Source organism: Lagopus muta, chromosome 4 (genome assembly GCF_023343835.1).
Source record: "Lagopus muta isolate bLagMut1 chromosome 4, bLagMut1 primary, whole genome shotgun sequence".
In the NCBI taxonomy this organism is placed as follows: Eukaryota; Metazoa; Chordata; class Aves; order Galliformes; family Phasianidae; genus Lagopus; species Lagopus muta.
Genome location: NC_064436.1, coordinates 20,127,694 through 20,150,000, shown reverse-complemented (window position 1 = coordinate 20,150,000; position 22,307 = coordinate 20,127,694). Strand labels below are relative to the sequence as shown.

Here is a 22,307-nt window from a genome sequence, read left to right as displayed (position 1 = left end):
CCTGCATTACTTCACTGACAGAGCATCTCAGATCTCTTCCACTACTCTTCACCCTGCAGGTCAGTAGGACAGTCACTTAACTGAAGAGCAGCATGACTGCAAGACCTGCAGTCTTGGACTGACGAAAAGCCTTGAGCAGTTGAGGGACAGACCTGGATGTGGCATTTGTGAGCTAAGTGAGGGAGCTGCTGTTCAAACAGAGCAACAAAGATCTGCAAGCCTGCCAGGTTCATCCTCAATGTCTCAGCTTTCAAGTTACAATAAAAACTCTTCTTCAACTATGATACATTGCTGCTCTGACTCACCTCACTGACTTCATCTTTCTACCTACCTCTCTAATTTTCACCTGCCATTTTTCTCTCTGTTTTCTTCTAGCTAACATGTGAGTTGGAGAGTCTTCTCGCTGTCTGGCTTTCTGCTAGACTTTTTCTGCCCTATCTAAATTTCACAGCACATAAATCACATCTGAAAAGATTATTTCTTAAAACATTCCATTTTCTTCCCTTTCCAACTTAACACTGTGATTGCAGTATTTATTTTTCCAAACCTGTTGGAAGCCAATTAGGGAACAATTAAGGAAGGAAGCTAGAAAACTAATGAAAATGAAGCTGTACTAAAGTCAGCTGACCCATGGGCTTGGCTGAGAGTGCAGAATCAAAAACAACCCAAAGGGCATTGCAGCAGGGGGCTGTGCCTGACTGCCAGGCAGGGAAGAGAAGACTGTGTATGAGAGGATGTCTAGCAATCAGAACACTCACCTCCTACATTTGCTTAGAATTTAGGATGACAGTGGGGGAAAGAGGGTTATTTCTAGAGGGTGGGAAGTTCAAGGGCATGTGAGGTTTTGGAAGGACATGACTAAGTCTTACCTTGTAGCTGACCTCTCACCTTAGCTCCTCAAATACAACACTTAAGGTTGACATTCATCCTTCATCTTTGTCACTCTGCCTTTGGTCACAGTCTCTGAAACCTGGCATAGGCTATAGCTACCAATGGAACATCAAAAAACAGGCAGCCTTTAAAAAGCTCATCTGCAAGGCAAAATAACCACTCTGCAGTTATCTGACTCGTGCTTTTCACCAGTGTGACTTATGTCAGAGTGACTAATGAAGCGATCATCCAGGAATAGCTCACACAATATTTTAGCACTCTAATACAGTATGTGAATTAAAAACAAAACCAAACAAACAACACCAAAAAACTGCCAGAGCAAATTACTTAGGACTTTCAAAATAATTTCTTATTTAGCCGCTCAGTTTGAAAAGATAACATTTGGGAGGGGGTTTAACCACTGTTTTCACTGTCATTAGAGTTAACGCTGAACACTTCTCAAACCTTATCCTATTTCTGTGAACACACTATGAGAGAAAAGAATGCCTTGATTCTGCTGTTACATCTCCCTTCTATCTTGTGCATGCCACTACAGTAAATACCCAGATAATGGGCAGCAAGAGCCAAGCTACTGATGTACTTGATTTCTAGGGCAGATCCTTCTCTTGGGGTATATGAGCAGTACACACCAATGCATGTGGCTAATTAAGTCTGCCATGTGCAGCATGAGCATCAAATGTGCACATATTACAGCATTTGGGTAACAGTGATATGGTCCACAGACATCTTGGATTAGGGCAACTAAACAGTAGGAGGAAACAAACCAACTTTGACTGCATAATCCTTTTCTAATCTTTCAAAGGTAATATATATATTACTTTTTCTTTTAAAATTTGTCTCAAGTCTAATGCACCCGTAGCAGATTCTGAATAACTCCTGTCTTTATTAATCCACTTATCACCACTAGCATAAAATGTAATTATAGAGAAAGAAGATACATTTTTCTATTCTTACACTAAATTCTGTATTTCCCATCTATGACTGTGGGCAAAGGTTTCCACATTATCCTCACTGGTTATATTCCTTTAGACTCAGAAACTTTCTTCCACTCAGGGCAAATCTTTAAACTCTTCTGTTAATATCTATGATATTGGGAATATGCTGAGTCTCCTACAGCTCACTCTCTATCTTTATGGTTTGTAGTAGGCCTACCTGAGTGGATAACAAGGGAGGGAAGGAAGAAATAGTTGACTGTGTGAAAGGGGAAGTCAATACACAGCCATTTTTTAACCAAATTTAGTTCTTTAACAGTGTTACTTTCCAACCAAAATGACACTTTATTTGAAGATAAATAATACATATAAGTTATAGAAAACCAAGTTTCCAATTAAGATGTTATTTTGGTAACTAAAACATCTTTACTGTCATTTAATGAGCAGCTGGCCAGGAGTCTGGCTGCTGGCTGAGGCCAGCCCACTACATACAGTACAGAAACTGAGACTAAAGCTGCAAGAAACATTTGTTTTAATAAGAGGAAAGACACTGGGGGTAGGTGATGAAAGTGAAAGTTACTATGCCTCAGTCTTACATTCTGATCCCAGTCACGCTCTAGTTTTGCACTGGAGTAAATGAAGTTACCCCATACTAACATCAAAGCAATCTGAGAAAATGATCTGGTCCCCAGTTCTCGATGTGAAACAAATAAAGAGCTGTTACCTAAGCTATGCTGTGGGGCTTATGTACTCTCTCCCACTCGACTTGAGCAACAATATTGCCAATGAACATATATAATTATTTGTTTGGATCATGTTCAAATACAGAATCGTGCCATCGAAAGTACAATGATTTCTGTATAAACAGTAATTATTTCTAAGCAACAAGTGCAGGCATGCTAATAATCTTTGAAATTGCTAGATTGAGTGCATTCTGAAAGGTGACTTGGAAATGGGACTGATTAAGTTCAAAAACTGACTGCAGAGAAAGCACTTAATCACTGCATGATCAGGTGTTATTCCCTCTACCGTAACAAAAGCCACAGTACTTCTAGACCCCCTCTGTCCCATCTTATTCTGGGTTTCTAACCTAACTGTTCTTCTAGCTGCAACCAAGACCACTTCTCCTTACAATACTCATTCTCTTTTTCTTCTATACAATCCACCTTCGGGCCTGACAATGTTTCTATGCCTGAGAGTCTTCTGGTATAGAGGCTAGCAGTTTCTGGTTATATTTAACCAAATGCTATTTTTGGTGGCATCTGATAGTATGGGATTCATATGAGACTTGACTAGTACAAAACTTAAAATCTTTAGTCAATCATTCAGATTTACAGAGATTCTGAAAAGCAGAGATCTTTGTATGAGATATGGCAAGAGATGGCAACAGATGGTAGCTCAGCTTCTCAGGTCCCATCATTTTCTCTGGAAGATACCAGGCTGGGCACATGCAGGGGAAAAGGCTTTCATAACCCTATGAGCTTTTTCTGCACTTTCCATTGCAAATGTAAGCTATGCATCCAAGGTCTCTGCCTAGCACGCTCCCATTTATAACAGGCAGCTTTGAACTTCCAGTTACTGCACATTCCTTCCTTCACTGTTTAATGTAGAAGGATCAAGTGCTTTAATTAATTCAGCAGCAAAGTTCTGGATATTGTCTACAGTTCTCTGGTAGATGTTATACAGCGTGTTCCCAACTCAGCCAGCACCGCAAAGGGCTTGAAGCTGGCAGAGTTAGGTTAGTATAAATTAGGATTCTCACGTCTCTAATGGTCACAACGTCATCTGCCCCTGGTTGAAAAGCATACTAGATACAACCATGCATGTTAACTACTGGTCAGTACTACATAGCACAGCTTCTTACTATTGAAACATGGGTTCAGTCATAGGCCTCTTGAAGGGCTATAAATGGCTGTGTGTGTTCTTGCAGATGCACTCCAAGGCAAGTGACAGCCAGCGGAACACCTTGTGCTAATGCAGCTCCTTTGTGGTGAAAATGTGTTACTTTAAGTAAATACAAGAAAATAGTTATTAAAAACTGAAATAAATGTGGTCTCCAATCTGATGCATGAAGTGAATACACTTACTAAGATGAATGTTGCTTCTTTTAGGGACGTTGGCTTCTCGACTTCAGAATTTACTTGGACATGACAGCTGAAGCAATCTGTGCGTGAGAAAAAAAGCACGAAGCTCAGAAAAAGAGTTGCAACAGCAGAGTGCACAGTGAGAGGAAGAAGGTCCAGTGTTGTGCCTCTCTGTATCTTATTTCTAAAGCTTTTGATTTCTCAAAATTTCGTAGTTTTGCCAGAGGATGTTTATCCTCTGCCATCTATTTACATCCTCAACACAAGAGGACACAACAGGCTATATTCCTGGAGCTGAAACACTTCACAGAAATTCAAGCACAACCAAATCCAGGGTAGCTGCAACCCATTCAGAAGACTATAAAAGAAAGAACTGGAGAGGAGGCCTTGGCAGTAAAAGTATGAAAAAAACAGGAGGCCACCCAAGGACATTCAAGTGCAATTTGAGAGACTCTCAGAGATTACTTTGAGGATATCATTCCAGAAGGACATATGCATCTCATGAATTCTGTATCCTATTTGACAGCTCTGTGTTAAAACATGTGGACAAATGAATTTAACCTCAATACTTCCTGAAGCAGGATGATGAGGACAGTGAGAGAGAAAGAGCAGAAAAGCAGTTAGTGGAACAGGAAGATAGAAGCACTTTTATCAGCTTTGCAATGTGCAGTTGTTACCTGAAGTGCAGGAACTACCTAATGTCATTTCAGTACAGTGAACTCAGACTTCTACCTATCCTTCATGCATGTATGCAGACTATACAGAAGATATGCTCTTGCCTGCTACATAACCCAGAAACATTCACATTGCCTTTAAGCAGTCTAAAAATCTATGTATGCATGTAAGTGGGTGGGATGTATTTCTCCAGTCCCAGATTCTACAAGAGACTTGCATTCACCTCAGCAATGTCACTGGCATCTACTCTGCCATTAGCACAGCTGTTTGGGGAACAGAGTCTTCATTTTTGGAAAATGATAAAGTATCTGTATTTAGCCCATTGTTTCTTTATTTTAATCAAACTCTCATGTGTGTAACTAGGCCTTAGAGTCTGAGTAGAGCTTCTGTTAAGCAATATCACCATTTCAAAACAACTTCAGATAATATATAGGGTCTATAAATGCTTCAAGTTCTTAGAACTGCATCAAGTACATGTATTGATTTTTTTGGGAAGCAATTAGCTTTTACTTAGAAGTCTGTCATATTTCCCAGCCTACAGAAAGCATGAGGATACATTACATGACTCTGAAGTCCTCCAAAACACATAACTAGCGTTTAAAGACAAACTAGATTATAAACAATACATTCCCATAACATCAGCTAATTTTAAATGCAATCAGCATTCTCCATGCAAGAAATATGTCATAAAGAAGCATACTTAAGAGATGAGGATCAGTTTGCAAATGTTAGGGGAGCCTCTTAGATTAAAAATAATTCTACACACAAATGAGAAATAAAATGCATACGCTGCATACCAGGAATCAAACCTGGCCATGAACTGGGGGTATCTGACACTTCCATCTTCATCAAGGGGGATTCTGTCAAGTAGCAGCTCAAACTCTTCATCAGTAATCTCCATGCCAAACCTGAAACAAACAGCAGTTAGCAGCACTAGCTGGCTGAGTTCACATTTGGGTCAACAGTACCCACAATACCCTGAGCATATGGCTGCCATTAACTCTTTGTTACTGCTTCGGTCCTCAAGATCAAGAGCACCACGTGAATATCAGAGGTTAATCAGGGTTTTGATCGCCTCAGCTTTCTCAAAGAAAGAAATTCTACCCGAGAGTCCTGGCATTGGTGAGGCACAGAAATAGAAATACTAGCATATTGAACTGTGTGCAATTGTCCTCTATAAAAAAGTTATTCATTACACTAAAACACTGGTATTGCTTAAACTAGTTAACTCTGAAAGGCTTTTCATTTGGACTGTTTAGCATGAAAGAAAATGGAGAGAAAAACCGTCTTTTCGGGAAACAGCTTCTTAGTGCTTTTGGTAAGCATTTCATAATGGCTTTAAAGACATTTTGCATACAAATATTTAAAAGTGTCAGTGTTTATTCATCAGCAAGAAAGTGTTTTCACCTCTCCAGAACAATCAAAACATAATCCTTGAAATACTGGCATAAACAGGAATGACTTAAGCAATAATAAAGAGCCAAGGCATTCATTCATCATTTTGCAAAGCCGATAAAAGTCAGCTGACTTCTGGGGAGATACATTTTGGTTTTGGCAAGGCACTGAAAGGGTGCATGAAACATAGTATTTATTTGTTGTTTCGGTTTCATCACCTTGCTTTCCCACTTTACGTAACTCAAGAAATCCTTTCGTTACAGTGCCACAGCAGCTTCTTACGGGGATTTCTGACTCCCAGGTTTGGAGCACAGCAAATGGCCCGTTTATCCTGCTTTAGGCTGTAGAAAGTCTGCTGAGGAGGGCAGACTGGGAGCTGCTTTTGCGGCTGCCCTCAGCTGACAGTACTCATTTTACTGCCTTTCAACTTTGCTTATCTACATTCACTTTTCATTTACACACGTGTGTTTACGGAAGCTTGTGTTCTGCCAATACAAACACACGTGACCAAAGTAAACCTGCAGCACTTTTTTCCCTATGAAGAATAGAAAATCTGATTTTGCTGGGGAGTTTCAGTAAGAATGGATTCTCAGGAGTCCATAACTGTTCTGGGGTTAAAGAACATTGCACTGAAGATTAGCTATTTGCACATGCAATCAACAGACAAAATCTCCTGTTTGTTGCTATCTCCTAATCTGTGTCTCTATCATTTGCTTCAAGGGATGACACGCAGAAAGGATTAAGGGCTGTATATTAGGCATAAGCAGCTGAGAAGCTATGCTAAGAACCAACATGTAAACTGGCCACCTTGCAGGTCTACAACTAAAATAGATTGACCACTGTCCACTACTCTATCACTTCTTGGTGTATAGTCACATTCACAAAGAAATGTAGCCAGGTTGCACATAAAATAACACATGAGATCCAAGGAAGAAAAAGAACAGCACTTAATACAACATTTGTGGTTTTGTACTGTGCAAGAATGTGTCTGGGGAAAGAAAGTGGATTTTTTATACTGCACATGAGCATCTTCAAATAGGCAAGATAGCAGCAAATTCACTACCTGTTCAAAAAGCAAAACTAAGCTTTTCGAGCACTGTAATGTTCTGGAATTAAAAACAAGAATTGCTGGGATCTAAAAAGCAATTTAAAAGATCCAAGAAATGGGTCTTATCCACTTTGTCCTCGTTTAGAGTAGAACTATCAAAGAAAGGCCCCACTTCTGGCAACTTCATCTGCCTTGTACAAGAATTTCTGTAAATCCTAGAGACAGAAATTCACACACAGATCGCTCCAGTACCTTTAGCTGCAAATAAATAACCTCTCAACAACTAGTTAGCACAATCTCCTTCTGGATTCTGGCTTATAATGTTTTTGGGTTTTTTTTTTTGTCATTTCTTCTGGTAACCAAAGGAAAACAAATAAACAATTCAGTAGGAAAATGAGTAGCAATTTTCTTGGTACTGAACTCAATTTTGTCATGACTTGTTACTGAGAATATTCCTCAGTTCTATGGGTTCAGTGGAACCCTGGATAACTGTTCACTTAATTTCACTTGGAGAGGCTGATAGCCTGAGCTAGAGAGGTGTTTCAGTAATGTGGAATGAACCACACCACTGTGCCTATTGCAGTGAGAGCTTCTAATCATTTCTTGCGTAAGAATGTCTCAACATGTTCTCCATATCAAGATATACATAAAAACTACTGGAAAAAAGGCTTGGCTAAGTTTAATGATCAAGAAAGCTACTGCCAAGATAGTTTTCTATCTATCCAAGTTATCTATCTATCCAAGACTGTTTTACACACACGGAGCCACTGCATAAACACCAGGTATACTACTGACAGTGTACAAGTATATTTTATGAGAAAAATACCAACCTAATTCAATGAACTCAATAATAATGTCATTTCTACCAAGAGGATGGGTCCGAATCACGCTCTTGAACGCTTTGCTCCTTATCTTTGGTATTACTTAACAACCTTCAAGCTGGTTTGATTGCAGCACTGCTGGTCACACACAACTCCTTGAACCTAGGTGGGGAAAAACAGCTGTCTGGATAGAACTCAATGATCTCTGGATGCCACAGGCTCTCTTAGGAGATGTCAAAGCCATGTCAACATTGAAGGACTCCAAGTTCTTCAGACACACCTGGGGAAGATGGGAGCTGATCCTGAAACTCTGGTCTACAAGTATGCCTGTGTACAACTGATTTTTGGGGTGGTGAATCCTACTGGAACAGAGTAGGAATCAATATATGGTTCCAGAGGATGCCTCATTCCCACTTTTTGTATCCACAAAGTCAGAAAATACACTGCCTGATCTAAAGGAGTAGAACTGGGGGAAGGGAGGAACAACCCTGCACCAACTTTGCATACTGACATTTTCTCCATTATTAAAATTCCAAAGACCTATTTTACATTACTGATCTCAGGATTTCTGGTAGCATGCTGTGACAACATTACATCCAACGTGCTCACTGATGTGGAAACAGAAAAAGCATTGAATGAAGAGAGTGTATGGCCTGTACCATTTGTTATCCCAAACACTGATATTATACTTTTCATTCTGAACTTCCCCTCAAGCTTTACAAACACATCCAAGATATACAAAAGCAGTAAACAGGAGGATCCAGTGCTCCAGCATGCAAATGCAGCCACCTGAAACTAAGCAATGATTTAACCAAACAGCAACAGCACACAACAGACCAATCACTGAGTTCTCCAGAGCACATTTCAAAGGCAGGTGCAATGGGCAGCACTTGAGAAAAAGATATCTATTAACTGGAGGGCTAAGCCTATTTAGACAGAAGCTGATGCAAAATGCAAGGGACTGGTTAACAGTGAGGTTGAGAGAAAATGCTTTGGCAGGAAGCCCAGAATCCTGGAAAAGGGAGCACCTGCAAAAAAGCCACATGTGGTTTGTTGCACCAATACCTACATTTGCACATACAGACTGGGAAACTCTTATTTCCATTTTATCATATGTTTAACATCTGCAGTATCCTCAAATAAAGGCATCTCACACCTTAAATCAAAGGAACACAGAGGTAGATAAGGCACACTGGGAAATTCAATCAGTGTTTCAGCGAGTTGTCAAAATATCTTTTAATCTATAAAAACACCACTCCTGGGTACCAAGCTAACAGCGAGTCTTTGAGAGGACACTAGGGGAAGATAGAAGACGCACACACAGCACAACCTCAGTAAGCAGGAAATTGGTAAGAAGCATAGAAAGCAGAGAAGAACTTGCTTAGTGTCAAGACTAGCACACTGCAGCAGAGATGGCAATAAGATAGCAGACCAGGTCAGAGGGATAGGCAAGCCTAAAACTGTGCTGGACATGTGAAATAAGAGAGTGCAGCTCTCCTGCAAAGCTGCCAATAGGCAGCTCTCCTACAAAGACACTACACACTGAGGGAGCTAGACTTGCTCTTTGATTCTATGATCTTTAAAAGATATAGACCTGATCTCAGAGTGCTCATTTCCATTTGCCAATGTGTAATGTTCCACATGAAAAGAGCAGAGTTTTACACCTAATTTGTCCAGACATACCTATATATTTTGCACCAGTAAACACACAACTTTTTCACCTTCGTATTCTGAAGACTGTAACAACTGCAGCTGAACAACATAAACACCCTGCTTCTCAGCACCACTATGCAAGTTCCATTCAATTGAACTTATTACAGTTACCGTAAAACGAAACTGATGTGAAAGAGTGAAAGTTAGACACCTTAACTCTTATAAGTGCTATCTGAATCTGACACCTGCAGCAAGCTGCCCATCCAAACTATTTTAAGCCAGATTCCAAGGTCAGCACTTGAGCTAATCTGCTCTTTGCAATTTACTTCAAGGAGTGACTGAGTAGCTGAGAATTTGGCACAGCAAGCGTGGCACGTGTATGAGAGGGAGAGGATTTTTTTTTTTTAACAAAATCACCAACATTGGCTCATAATTTAATTGCAGTTAATGCACAGCTTTTCCTTATTATCTTATTAAGCTGAGCTTTGAGGAATTCAATTAAGATATCTATTGTACTGCAGAAAAAGATAAAACTGCATGCCAGTGCTGTCAAAGCATCATGACACAATTACATTTCTATCCAACACTCCAGCCACTCCTCACTCCAACCAAGCTTTCGACAAAGCTCAATGAGGGATTTTCTAGACTAAGAGCAAATCAGTGCTGAATACAGCCTGTTCGCTGCTTCCTTTATTCAAAGTGTGCCCTGCCATCTAGTGGCAAGGGCATTCCAAAAATACCATCTTGTTTTTCTCACAAGGCAGACCTTGTATGGAAAGCTCTTCACTTCCTAATGTACATGCTTTAGATTTAACTACAAATCAGTTGAAAAATACCACAAAGTAAAAACTGAACTTGCCTAATCCATATTGTGTTGAAATGCTTGGTCCATGAGCAACTTCTACATGTAGTTTTGCAAAATGTTAAGTGTCTTTTTCTTGTTAACTGTCAAAGAGAAATTTACATCGTAGCTCCAGAGAACCAAACCATTGAATTCTTTTTCCATATACAGTTTCCCCTACCTAGTTGCTCTAAAGCTAAAGAGTGTCAGCCCACACAGTGATAGTGGTTATTCAGAAAGAAATATGAGGAGGTAGGAGAGATTAATGAAGGGTACATAAGCATGAAATATAGCTACAGCATAAGAACTACCCACTGTGCCACAAATTGACATGTCTATTCCAGCAGTGTCACTTCTGTCACTTTCCCGCACCCCAGCCAGCCATTCTCACACTCGTGCCTGCGGAGCAGCTTCAACTCACTGTAGGGGACATGCAGGAAATTTGCTTTTTGCAGGGCTGCATGATTGCTAGTGCTGACTTGAGGGGAGATGGGAAACACACGACTGGAAAGGAGAGGGAACTAAGAGCTGCAACTGAGTCGCCAGGATCTTTATGCTAACTATGAAACTGTATCCTCAATTTCTGATCTACTATGCATTAATGTCAAGCAGCTCTGTTGTACTGGATCTGGCTGAATAGTATTTGTACTTCAAGATTTTTTTCCTCACCCTGCCTCACACTAGCAAGTAAGCTTGAAGGAACAAAAAGCTGGGGAAGGACACAGGACAGCTGACTAACTGGCAGAAGAGAGATTTCCCATACCATGTAATGTCATTCTCGGCACTAACAGGTGGGGTGCAGCATCTTTCAAGGCAGCCACTACAGCAGTTGCTCAAGGGACTGGCTAGTCATCAGTGGGAGGTGCTGAATGATTGCTTTCTGTTACTTTGCATATTTCCCTCTTTCCTTCCCTTATTAAACTCTTTATCTTGACTCATGGGTTTTCTCGCTTTTGTTCTTTCTACTCTCTACCCTGTTCAACATGTGAGAGGTGAGTGACTGTATGTTTTGCTTTTGAAGATAAAAGTTCTCCTTCCCCACTGAAAGATGGTTCTAAATAAAATCATTCCCACCTGCATTCATTTGCTATCTGAAATTCCTGATTCCCTACTAAACACCTTCTCTTCAACAAAGGAGAGATTTTTGTGAGACAAAAAGACAAAACAATACTAAAAAAAGCAGAATTTCATACTCATTGAAAGTAAATGAGCCCTAAGTTAGTAGAAGGATTGACCTACATTAAACTAGAATACATCACTTGGCAAAAAGGCCCAGCTTTATTTTAAATATCCTGCCTACCCTACATGGTAAAGGGAAAATTGTTTCCCTTCCCCTTCCCAGTACACAGTTCCAGCCCATAGCATACTCCGATTGCACAGCACAAAAACAGCCTAGGACTTAATGGAGTTTGTATAAAATGATATTTTTTAAACAAGACATTGGAGACCTCTCATATAACCCAGCACAGCAAGAAATCACTTAGGATGCTTCACTGACATATTTCAAACTATATTTGCTTATGAACCAGCTCTCTGTGACTGGAACTCCTCCAGAATAAAGACTATTGCATTGTGAAAGCACTCAGTCTCCAGATCACTGTTATCATTGATAAGCACGTAGCATCATATCCACACTTTTTGTTTTTGCTTGTGGTGCCAAACCACAACTGCAAGGCAGTCACAGAATTTTGCAAAGAGAACAGGCACCATTCTGGGGTCCAGTGGCTCTGTGACCCATGGTGCCCAGTGTTTCTTGGTCTCAGGGGCAGGATTAGGCAGTGTGTGGGGAATGCCAGACACCCAGCAGCTGAATGCTAGCCAGATGTCAAGGTTTTCAAGTTGCCATCTTCCTCAAGGGATATTACCACCTGGCTCTTCAAGTCAGTGACCCACCAGCTTCATGCACACTGGTGATAGACAGGGACTGAGGATTTCTCCACTCACCACTATGCTTGTTATTTGTCTGTTCCTCTAAGGTTTGCCTGTCCCCATGTGCTCTTAATGCACACTAGTTGATGATGATCTGCAGAGCAACTCACAGTAACAAAACAAAAACAAACAAACAAACAACAAAAAGTGAAAGAGTATTATCTTTGGAAAAGGATCTCTTCTATGACAGGTGAATTTCCTTTGTTTTGAGCTGCACCAACTGTTTACATTCACAAATGGTTCACAAATTAAACACAATAAATGTGATTAGACAGACACCAGAGCGTGGCCAAGTGGAATGAAATCAGAGTGAAACAACTTTGCCAAGTTGGCTTCAACTGCAGTCACAGCAGATGATGCACTGATTTTCCCATCCCTGAGAAATCTAAGAAGGAAAAAACAAAGCACAATCAGATTTTACCTTTTTTTTTTTCTCCCAACCAATACTCTCAATTACTGAGACTACATATAAAACTAATTTTTTTTCATCTTCCTGTTTTCTTCTGTTGCTAATGTACATATGGTGGAGGCAAATACACATCAAACAAAAAATCTGGCATATAAGAAGATTATGACCACTGCTCTAGTCAACCAGACTCCCCTGCCATCGTAGCTGAAGAACAGATATTGCCTGCACAAATCAGCAGCTCAGCCAACTAATGGTGTTGGGTCTCTCCTCCCTCATCTGCTTTTGGAATCTGGCAAATGAGGGTAAATAGTCCCAAAACTAAAGAGTAAACCAAGCAGAAAGAAGAGTTAAACAGGAACTTTTTACTGGTTCAGTACCTTCAATCAGATGGGCCAAGAGTTAGGGACTGATTATTGTTTACAACACAAAGACAGAAAGCCTCACCTTTACAGGCCATTTGAAGTCGCAAGCCTAAATGTTAGAAAAAGTATTCCTCACCAGAAATTAAAATACAAGTTCCTGAAGGCAGGGGCAGCCAATGGTAAACCTTGAACCTCCATTGTTACAACCACTTCCACAAGTCATTAATTAACTCTCACATATTTTGACAGAAGGTTTGATTCATTTCAATACTGTATAATCAAAGAACCTTAGGATGGTATAATCACAAAATAAACAAGAGAGTTTGGCAAATCAGACTATGATAACAAAAGAGAATAAATAGAAAGCTTACCCCTATCCTGAGCTCACTCACAAAACACCAGCAGAGCAGATTTCCAGAAGAGATCCTTCCCCACTGGTAGCCAGCTCTTAAATAGGTCTAGGAGGGGTGCAGCCAGGCTCCACCCCTTCCTGCAGCACAGGTGAATTGCCTTCAGCTGTGCTCCCATGGCTGACTCATGGCTCGCCTCAGGTGATCCATCAGAGGTTCAGGCTGTGACTCAGCACTTTCCATACAAATATCCATATTGAATATTGCTGCATGAACAGGTAACCAGCAACCTCTGCACACTGTAAAACAATCTGTCCAGTTGCTGACAGGATCAATGTTACTTTTACTTCTCACTGTACAACACCAGCTGTGTCACAGTTATGGATCAATTCTGCTTTTATTTAGTGCCTTTACCATCAGGGACAGAATGCAGAATAGAACTACAATTTTCTGTTTTTCAGTACCAGTCAGAAAGTGAGAAGTTTTTCAGTCTTTGAAAGAGGGCTGTCACTTGTGTTCACTAAGCAATGCTGAGAACTGAGCTTCTTTAGCTAAAAAAAAAACCACTGCCACCAACAGTCTGGACAGTATGTCTGCTTTCAATAGCTGCCAGGCATATCTGCATTTGTGCAAGGGTTTGGAGTCACCTATGTGTCAGGTTTGGCAAGGATGCACTACACTAGGACTAGGAAATGCTCCTTGATGGGATTTCCCTCCAGATCAGATGGAAATATCAGACTACTTTCATTTTGCTTCCATACTGGTTCACAGATTAGCTATGGGGAAAAAGTTCTAGACAATTCTATACAGCTTTTACTCAAAGAAGAGTGACCTTGAATTCTAGCTTTCTATACAACTTCATCTCAAGTGCTTGTAAGTGAGAAATTCAGTAATTCCATATAAAAATAAGAAAAATAGCAGATACAAGAAGCTACAGAAACAGAAAATAGAAAATTCTTCCTCTGTATTTTCCCTGTGCATAAAATACAAACAAGCATCCTACAATGTATGACTTCTGGGACACAAGATCAGACATGAGGACTATCTGCTAAAAAAGGAATAATATTATTAGCTGTGTTCTGTTCCTACAAACTGAACTGCTAGTGAAGAGACGCAGGCACATACCAATGGGCTGAACCACCATATGAAACAAGTGGATGAAATTGTTCACTTATTCACGTGGCTTTTCTACTCACATTTTACTAACGTTCGGCTGAATTTCATCATTGCCTTGTATGAGTTTTTTTGAATCCCAACAACAGAGGGCAGCACTATAACCTGTTTCAGCCTGACACCAGACTCAGAAAAAGTCCTTTTGCCTAGGGCTGTCTTTGCTGTTTATCACAAAGGTTAACTTAGGATACTCCTCTGACACTGGGCACAGGCCCAGCAGTTAGAGGCACTGTCTACTTAGTAGGTATCTCCAGCTTCCCGAGTCACCCCAGCTATGGAAGGCCATGTATCCTGGCACTATCCCAGCCTGACCTATTCAGGGGAAAAACAATCCTGCTTCAGAAGGCCAAAGCTAAAATAAAACCATGCTTGCTGGAGAGCAGAGGGGAGGCAAGGAAAAGCAGCCTATGCAAATACATGCTTCACATCCTCTGCTGTAAGAGACCTCCTGCCACCCCCGCTACTACTGGCTGAAGCTGAGAACAGCCTCCCCTGCTGAGCAATGCCCAGTAGGATAAAGTGCACAGCTTTAGGTTAGTTTTCCCCTAAGCTGTGCCAAGATCTCTTCTGCTCACTGGAAATGAGGGTGCTGTAGAAGTGGAGGAGAAAGGGGAGAATGTAAAGACAGATCTGCTTAGAACACTTTTATAGCATATACTCATTCATACCTACTTATAATACAACTGTACATGCTAGACATATGAATTCCAAACAATGTAGCAACATTTAAGAGTCTATAATAAATGTTAGTGTAATCAGTATTTATTTCTGATGACTTATGGGCAAATACTAAAAAAGTCTTTTTTTTTTTTTTTTCCCTTTGAATCAGAGGTTGATAGCTTTTCTTGTGCTCCTGCACTAGACGTATTCCCAAAAAGCACTACCCAAGCAATGACTGAAACACAGATTATGTTTTTATCATGCCGAGGCAGAATGCCTCATCATCTATTTCCCGACTTCTTCTTCCCCATCATTTTTTTCCCCTCTCATACCCATACTCAAAGATTTCAGCTGAAAAAAAAAAAAAAGAGAAAGAGAGAAAGAGAGAGAGAGAAAGCAAACAAAAGTGAATAAAACCAAGAGATTTTAATCTTTTCAGATCCTCCATTCTTCCTGATGCCTTCATTATTCATCACTATGAATCACTCTCTAGGCTGGATGACGCTCGCTCATTGAGTGTTCATCTCTGCCTTTCATCTTGTTCCTAGAGTAGCACGTATCAGCTGCAAATCTTGGTGTTCCATTCCTACATACTAAGGCTGACATGTGTTTTTCCCCATGCATCCACACAGACAGCGCACTGATTCAAGGTCTCATCAGGGTTAGGGTTAGTTTCAACACTTCTCTGTCTGAGAAATGCAGTCTTAAAATCCTACTATACATCCAGAATGTACTGCATAAACATAACCCACCATCTTTCCTGTATTACCCCTGTCTTTGCATCCTTCCACTAGCTCACAGTTCTCCAACACATGATGGGAGTTACTCTGTATTCTTACAGCCGACCACAGCCCATTGTGAAAATGCTGGCTCCTGTTTCCAACCAGACTGATCAGGCTGTGAGATGAGTCTTCAATTCGTATTGGTTACATTTTCAGACTGCCTTTTTGTGCCTCCTCCCAGGCTTCTACACTTATGTAAGAGGAACTCACTACAAACACAAACCAACCTTTTACATGGAGAATGTACTGCAACCCCACAGATCTTTTCTGAAAACAAACCAGAAGAAAATACATTTCTTCTTAGCGTCGTGCCACTACTTTGTCTACCCACAGCTTGTCTGTGCTGGGGGGGGGTCAACACTGTCTTGCAGACTGCTTGTGCTCCCCCTTGTGTCTGCTGTCGGACGGAGACTGCTGACTTTTGAAAAAAAGCGTTCTTGTGTCTGGCCAAGCCTCAGCACTAGTTTCCTAGGGTTCAGCAATGCAGAGAAACAAGAATACACAACAGCTGGTAAAACTTTCATCTCATGTAGTGTTTCAAGAAAATGCAGAACGCTAAGCACCAACGAATTCCATGAAAAGCCAAGCTCCTTTCACCTTTTCTTTAATGACATTTCTAGCTACTGGAAATCCCTATCCTTGTTTGGTGGTACTGGTAGAGTTAGTGAAAGGTCCCTTACAGAGTGCATTTGATCTCCTACAAGTAGAATAAAAAGGCTGGACTGTCATATACATGGAAGATCTAAATAGGCATTTGGAGCAAAAATAAATCAAAAAACACCACCCAGAGCAGCAAGCACATATCCTGGTCTAGCCCATTATTTTAACACTGTTAACACCGAAAGTTGAATATCCCTTGAAACTAGGCATCTGGGTACTGGCAAGGGAGATCAGAAGCATAAAACGTGACTGCTCACTTCTAGTGCATTGCTTTATTTAAATACTGGCAGATGTGGATATACAGCATTATTGCTACAGAAATACGTATCAAACCAAAGAACTTATGTGGAACAGAATAATGATGTGTAACAGTAACCTCAAAAACTAGCTGGAATTTTTACGATAAAGGCTTTACTAAAATTTATTGTTCATTTAGAGAAAATGAAAAGCAGCGTAAACAAGCTAAAATGAAGAGGGTGGGGAAGAAGCAGGTGAAAGACCCTTTTGGGCTAGACCCTTCCCACCACAGTCCCACTCCAGGCCCTACTCCCCTCCCTCCCAATACCACCCTGCTGCCACTCACTGACCCCAGTCAGCAGGGCACTGGCACACACCTGCCTGCATGCACTGAGGAGACCTCGTCCAGCTAGGCAGCACTGCAAACACTGCCATCCTGTGGGTTCGTGTGAAACCAGCAGCAGAAGCCCTGAGATGTCAAAAGGATATTTACTTCCCTGTGAAAAGAGAAGATACCACACCTAGTGAGTTAAGCACAAGGAAAAAAAAAGCGAAGATCAAGAGTAGCTACACCTATTAAACAATGAACCCTGTAACTCACAGTCTAACTTTAGGGAGCCCCTGTGCTTCCAGCTTGCACCTGTTTTCAGTTCTTGCTTGGGAAAAAGGCCTTTTCAGGTAACCTCTCTTTCCATTTCTTAGAACTGGGGAGACTCCATCTTGCTCATGGTGGCTTAGCTGTGCAGCGTTAAAGCTGCTGTTGCTGAGGTTCATGAGAAAAGACCTCTACCTCAGAGAGCAGCAGAGAGCAAGAGAGGCTGGGGATCAAATTTACAGTCTCATTGCCTTGTGCTAAACACAGACGTCAGTGAGATTTGCTGTCCTGGAGGGAATGTCTCTTCATGGAACAGCCAATCTTTTAGCACCTACATTAAGATGAATTCTATTTCCATTATTGATACTATATTACTGAATTAAGGCTGACCTCATTAACCTTAGCTTTCCTCAGTACAGCATCATCCTAGAACCACATATGATGACTGTTTTAAGGCAAATTCCTTGGTATACACTTACAATTTTTTACACTGGCTTTCACATAACTACTCCATGCAACAGCGAATCACAAGCTTGTACAGACATCAGGCAGAGGGAACATGTGAAGAAGGCCACGTAACCCGCATTTGAGACGGAAGTGCTTCCCTCTGCACTGAAGAGAGGTAAGGTTTTGCTGCAGTCCTCACTGATCTCTCACACAGGGTGCGAGTCAAGCAACCTGAGCATTTCCAAGCATGTGCTTCCTGGAAGGGTGACTGACTGCAGTGCTTGCAGAGGGTCTGACCTTGCCGGGTTGAAACCAGGGCACATTGCCTCTTCTATGGGAAGGCAGCCTCTGGAACATGCCGGGATGTTGAAGACCTCAAGGCTGGCAGGCTCACACTGCATCAGACACGAGGAGATTCCATGTCCTTGCCTTGCAGAGGCTGCACCCGTTTCTAATTCCCCCAAATGCTCACAGACACGTGCACACTGCCACATTGCTGCAACAGGTTGCCCAAAGAGGCTGTGGATGCCCCATCTCTGGAGGCATTCAAGGCCAGGCTGGATGTGGCTCTGGGCAGCCTGGTCTGGTGGTTGGCGACCCTGCACATAGCAGGGGGTTGAAAATAGATTATAATCGCGGTCCTTTTTGACCCAGGCCACTCTGTGATGCTATGATCACTTTCCCCGGGGGCTCGGCAGCCCGACGCCCTCCCGCAGCACGCACCGCACAGGTTCGAGGCCATGCACACAAAGCCTGTGCCTGCAGCACCCTCAGCGCCGGCCGCCAGCCCCTACAAACGGTTATTGCCGCCCGAGGTATTCCTGCAAGCTTTCTCGGTCCCCTCGGGTGCCTCCTGCGAGCTATTAATACAGCAGGCACATGCTCTGACATCGCGTTCCCCACAGCCGCCAGATAACTTTAATTTGCCCTTTAAACGTCCCGAGACCGGCGGCCCTCGCCGTGCCTCCAGAGGGAACATGGCGGCGCTGCCTCGCGCCCCCCAGCGGGGGCGGGCCCTGGGGGGTCCCAGCCAATGTGCGCGCCCCGGGGGCCGCCTCCTCCTATCGCGAGAGGCCGCGGGTTATAAGCGGGGCGGCACGGGGCTCTGGGCCATTTGGCCGGCGGGGCGCGGCAGGGGGCTGCTGGGTGGGGAGGTGTGTGGCTCGTTGGCTCTCTCCGGGTAGGGGGTGTTGGACCGGTTCCCAGCATGGGTGACCAAGCGCTCAGCTTTCTCAAGGACTTTTTGGCCGGCGGAATCGCCGCCGCCGTCTCCAAGACGGCCGTCGCCCCCATCGAGAGAGTGAAGTTGCTGCTGCAGGTGAGGAGGCGGGGGGCGAGGGGGGCTGCGGGCGGCGGAGCCCGACGGAGCTGCGCCACAGGTGGATCGGGCGCGACCCGGCGTGCCTAAATATGGGAAGGCGCTCAGCCGGCTCCGGTTTCGCGGGAGCTGCCCGGGCTCCTCGGGGAGCGGGAGCCGGGCCAGGCGGCGGGCGGGCGTTCGCTGCCCTTAGCCGGCCGGCGTGCGGGGTGACCCTGCCGCGTCCTTCTCCCTGCCCTACCCTCCCACCCTCCTCTTGCTTTTCCAGGTCCAGCACGCCAGCAAACAGATCACAGCGGAGAAACAGTACAAGGGCATCATCGACTGCGTCATCCGCATCCCCAAGGAGCAAGGCATCATCTCCTTCTGGAGGGGCAATCTAGCCAACGTCATCCGCTACTTCCCCACCCAGGCCCTCAACTTCGCCTTCAAGGACAAGTACAAGCAGATCTTCTTGGGGGGAGTGGACAGGCACAAGCAGTTCTGGCGCTACTTCGCGGGCAACCTGGCATCTGGTGGCGCGGCCGGAGCCACCTCGCTCTGCTTCGTCTACCCGCTGGATTTTGCCAGGACCCGGCTGGCGGCTGATGTGGGCAAAGGAGCAGCCGAGAGGGAGTTCACGGGGCTGGGCGACTGCATTGTCAAGATCTTCAAGTCCGATGGCTTGAGGGGCCTGTACCAGGGATTCAGTGTGTCTGTCCAGGGCATCATCATCTACAGAGCAGCCTATTTTGGGGTTTATGACACAGCCAAGGGTAAGAAGCGGATGGAGTGGTGGCTGCGAGGGAAGATCCAACCAGAAAAGGCCTGCTAAGGCACCCTGCCCTACAAGGATGAGCAGGGCTGGGCTTAGTACTGCTTTGGGGGAACTAGTGCTGGAGTATATGCATGTGTTTCTGAAATGCATTCCTGCCTTCCTCAACTTGCTGCTCCAGGCAGAAGCTGTGGGTTTGCAGTTGCAATTATTTGTTGGTTTTTTTCCTAAATGTTTATATGGGAGCTTGTCCCTCCTTGAAGCCCCCAGAGGGCTGTGCCTGAGAGCTTCTGGTCAGGGAATGTCAAGTAGTCTATAGATCACAAAATACCATAATCCTATAAACTTCTTTCACTCAGCAGCTGTTCACTGTCAAATACAAAGTGAGAAGTTGCAGGCATGCTCCTGTTGACTAGACTGAGTGACTTCTGGGTTTGGTGGGTGACTGCTCCTTCCAGAGCCATCTTTCTCATAATGCTTTCCCTTCTGTACTCACTCTTAATTTGTTCTTGGTGGCAGGTATGTTGCCTGATCCAAAGAACGTGCACATCATAGTGAGCTGGATGATTGCCCAGAGTGTCACTGCAGCAGCAGGGTTGGTTTCGTACCCTTTTGATACTGTGCGACGTAGGATGATGATGCAGTCTGGACGAAAGGGAGGTAAGAATAAGTTTGTTCCTGCGGTGTTCTGGCAGTATTATTTCATTAGGATGCAAGGTAGCGGTGTAGTGGTATTTAGCTTTTGTGAGGGATTTCTATGAAAGGGCTGTTGGCTTTCCACAACCCTACAGGAAACTTCTGGTTATGTTTTAGTACACCCTGCAGTAATTTCTGGTTATCTCAAACACTCAGTCTCATAGATGACCACATTATTTTAGATTTCATATGGTGAATTAAAATGACTTTATGAACTGATTATTTCATTTGAAATTCTTATGTTTCGTTTATCCCTGCCTGTTTTTCTAAATATGAAATTGAAACAGACTTGCTGTGTAGCTCAACCTTATGACCTTCATTTGTTTCCACAGCTGATATTATGTACAAGGGCACAATTGATTGCTGGAAGAAGATAGCAAAAGATGAAGGATCCAAAGCGTTCTTCAAAGGTGCCTGGTCAAATGTGTTGAGAGGCATGGGTGGAGCTTTTGTACTAGTACTTTATGATGAAATCAAGAAGTATGTCTAAAACTTAACATCCTAATGTAGTTCAGTTGTTCTCAATTAACTTTTTAAAATAACTATTGTGATGTAATGGACAACAAAATATTTCCTAGGGAAACAGAATAAGACTTGAGTAACATCCAGTTGAGAGAGGGATGCATTTATTTAAAATCTGTTCACTACAGCACAGTTGCACTTTGTATGGAAATTCCTCCAACAATTATATTGGAAGCTATGTATATATTACACCCTTTCAAATTTCAGGTAAAGCATTTTGACTAGAGATGAGATGTAGGTGGTATACACCTAGTTTAAAATCTAATGTAAACTCAAAGTGAGAAATACCTTTTATACTAAGTAATGTCTCTAGCTACCCATCACCATGATAATACAACATGATTTTATAAGCCATGTCATCTTCTTTGAAGTTCTTATTTTTTTAATCTGATATGTAAGCATAAATATCTGCAAACTATATAACACAACAATGGGCTGCAAGTTCCTAATTGCTGCCTTTTCACTGACAAGTTAGGCAGTTGTGGTCAAAACCAGCCCATAATGACTGTTTTCAATTGTATTTTGTAGAAGGTGGAAATATTGTTAAAAATGCCCTATTCTCACAAAGCAAGAAGTTGTCTGCTCTGATGTTCAATTGAACTAAAACTGAACTCATGAAATAAATTAATATATATGAACTCTTCCTGTTGTTTTCACTGTAAATGGAACAGGTCTACCAGAACTAATGTATTTGGAGACACTCTGGGTTAATATTGGACATGTCTGTTAAGAACTTTTCATGGTTATTCACTATGGCATTTTTATAGTGGAGTATTCAGCTGAGAGGCTTCTGGCTTTACCTGTTTTATGAATAGGAGAAAAGGGACAGCAATGAGCCTCCAGATTCTGTGACTTGGCATCTAGTTCTCCCTTTCCTGTACTTCAGATTTCTCAGATCTGTCACTTAACACGATGGTCCTTATGGGTGTGAATGCTCTGTGAAAGCAGCAACAAGGTACTAAAGTTACAGCTGGAGGCATTTCATCCACCCAAAGAATAGCAGCATTCAGGGAAAGTTGGTCTTAAAAATAATACATTTTCAGATTACCTAAAGATGTACAGCTAACTGCTGG

General features: G+C 42.6%; 1 protein-coding gene and 1 long non-coding RNA gene across 4 annotated transcripts in view; one reads left to right on the top strand and one right to left on the bottom strand.

The window, feature by feature from the left end:
* The window catches only part of LOC125692294 (uncharacterized), a 27,349-nt gene extending 8,476 nt beyond the window's left edge, over nt 1–18,873 (bottom strand). For 2 of the 3 annotated variants that reach the window (XR_007376567.1, XR_007376569.1), the window contains exons 1-4: nt 17,977–18,873; nt 17,280–17,399; nt 5,380–5,490; nt 3,911–3,987 (exon numbers count right to left, since the gene is read on the bottom strand). This is a non-coding gene — a long non-coding RNA (uncharacterized LOC125692294). Of the gene's footprint in view, nt 1–3,910; nt 3,988–5,379; nt 5,491–13,411; nt 13,548–17,279; nt 17,400–17,976 lie in introns of those variants that run through there. The other variant, XR_007376568.1, reaches the window with a different exon arrangement.
* A 176-nt stretch (nt 18,874–19,049) lies between these two features.
* On the top strand, nt 19,050–21,872 carry SLC25A4 (solute carrier family 25 member 4). Its single transcript, XM_048942208.1, has 4 exons — nt 19,050–19,262; nt 19,531–20,017; nt 20,536–20,676; nt 21,045–21,872. The coding sequence occupies exons 1-4, from the start codon at nt 19,152–19,154 to the stop codon at nt 21,200–21,202; spliced, it is 897 nt and encodes a 298-aa protein (XP_048798165.1). The 5' UTR covers nt 19,050–19,151; the 3' UTR covers nt 21,203–21,872.
* Nucleotides 21,873–22,307: the final 435 nt, after the last annotated feature.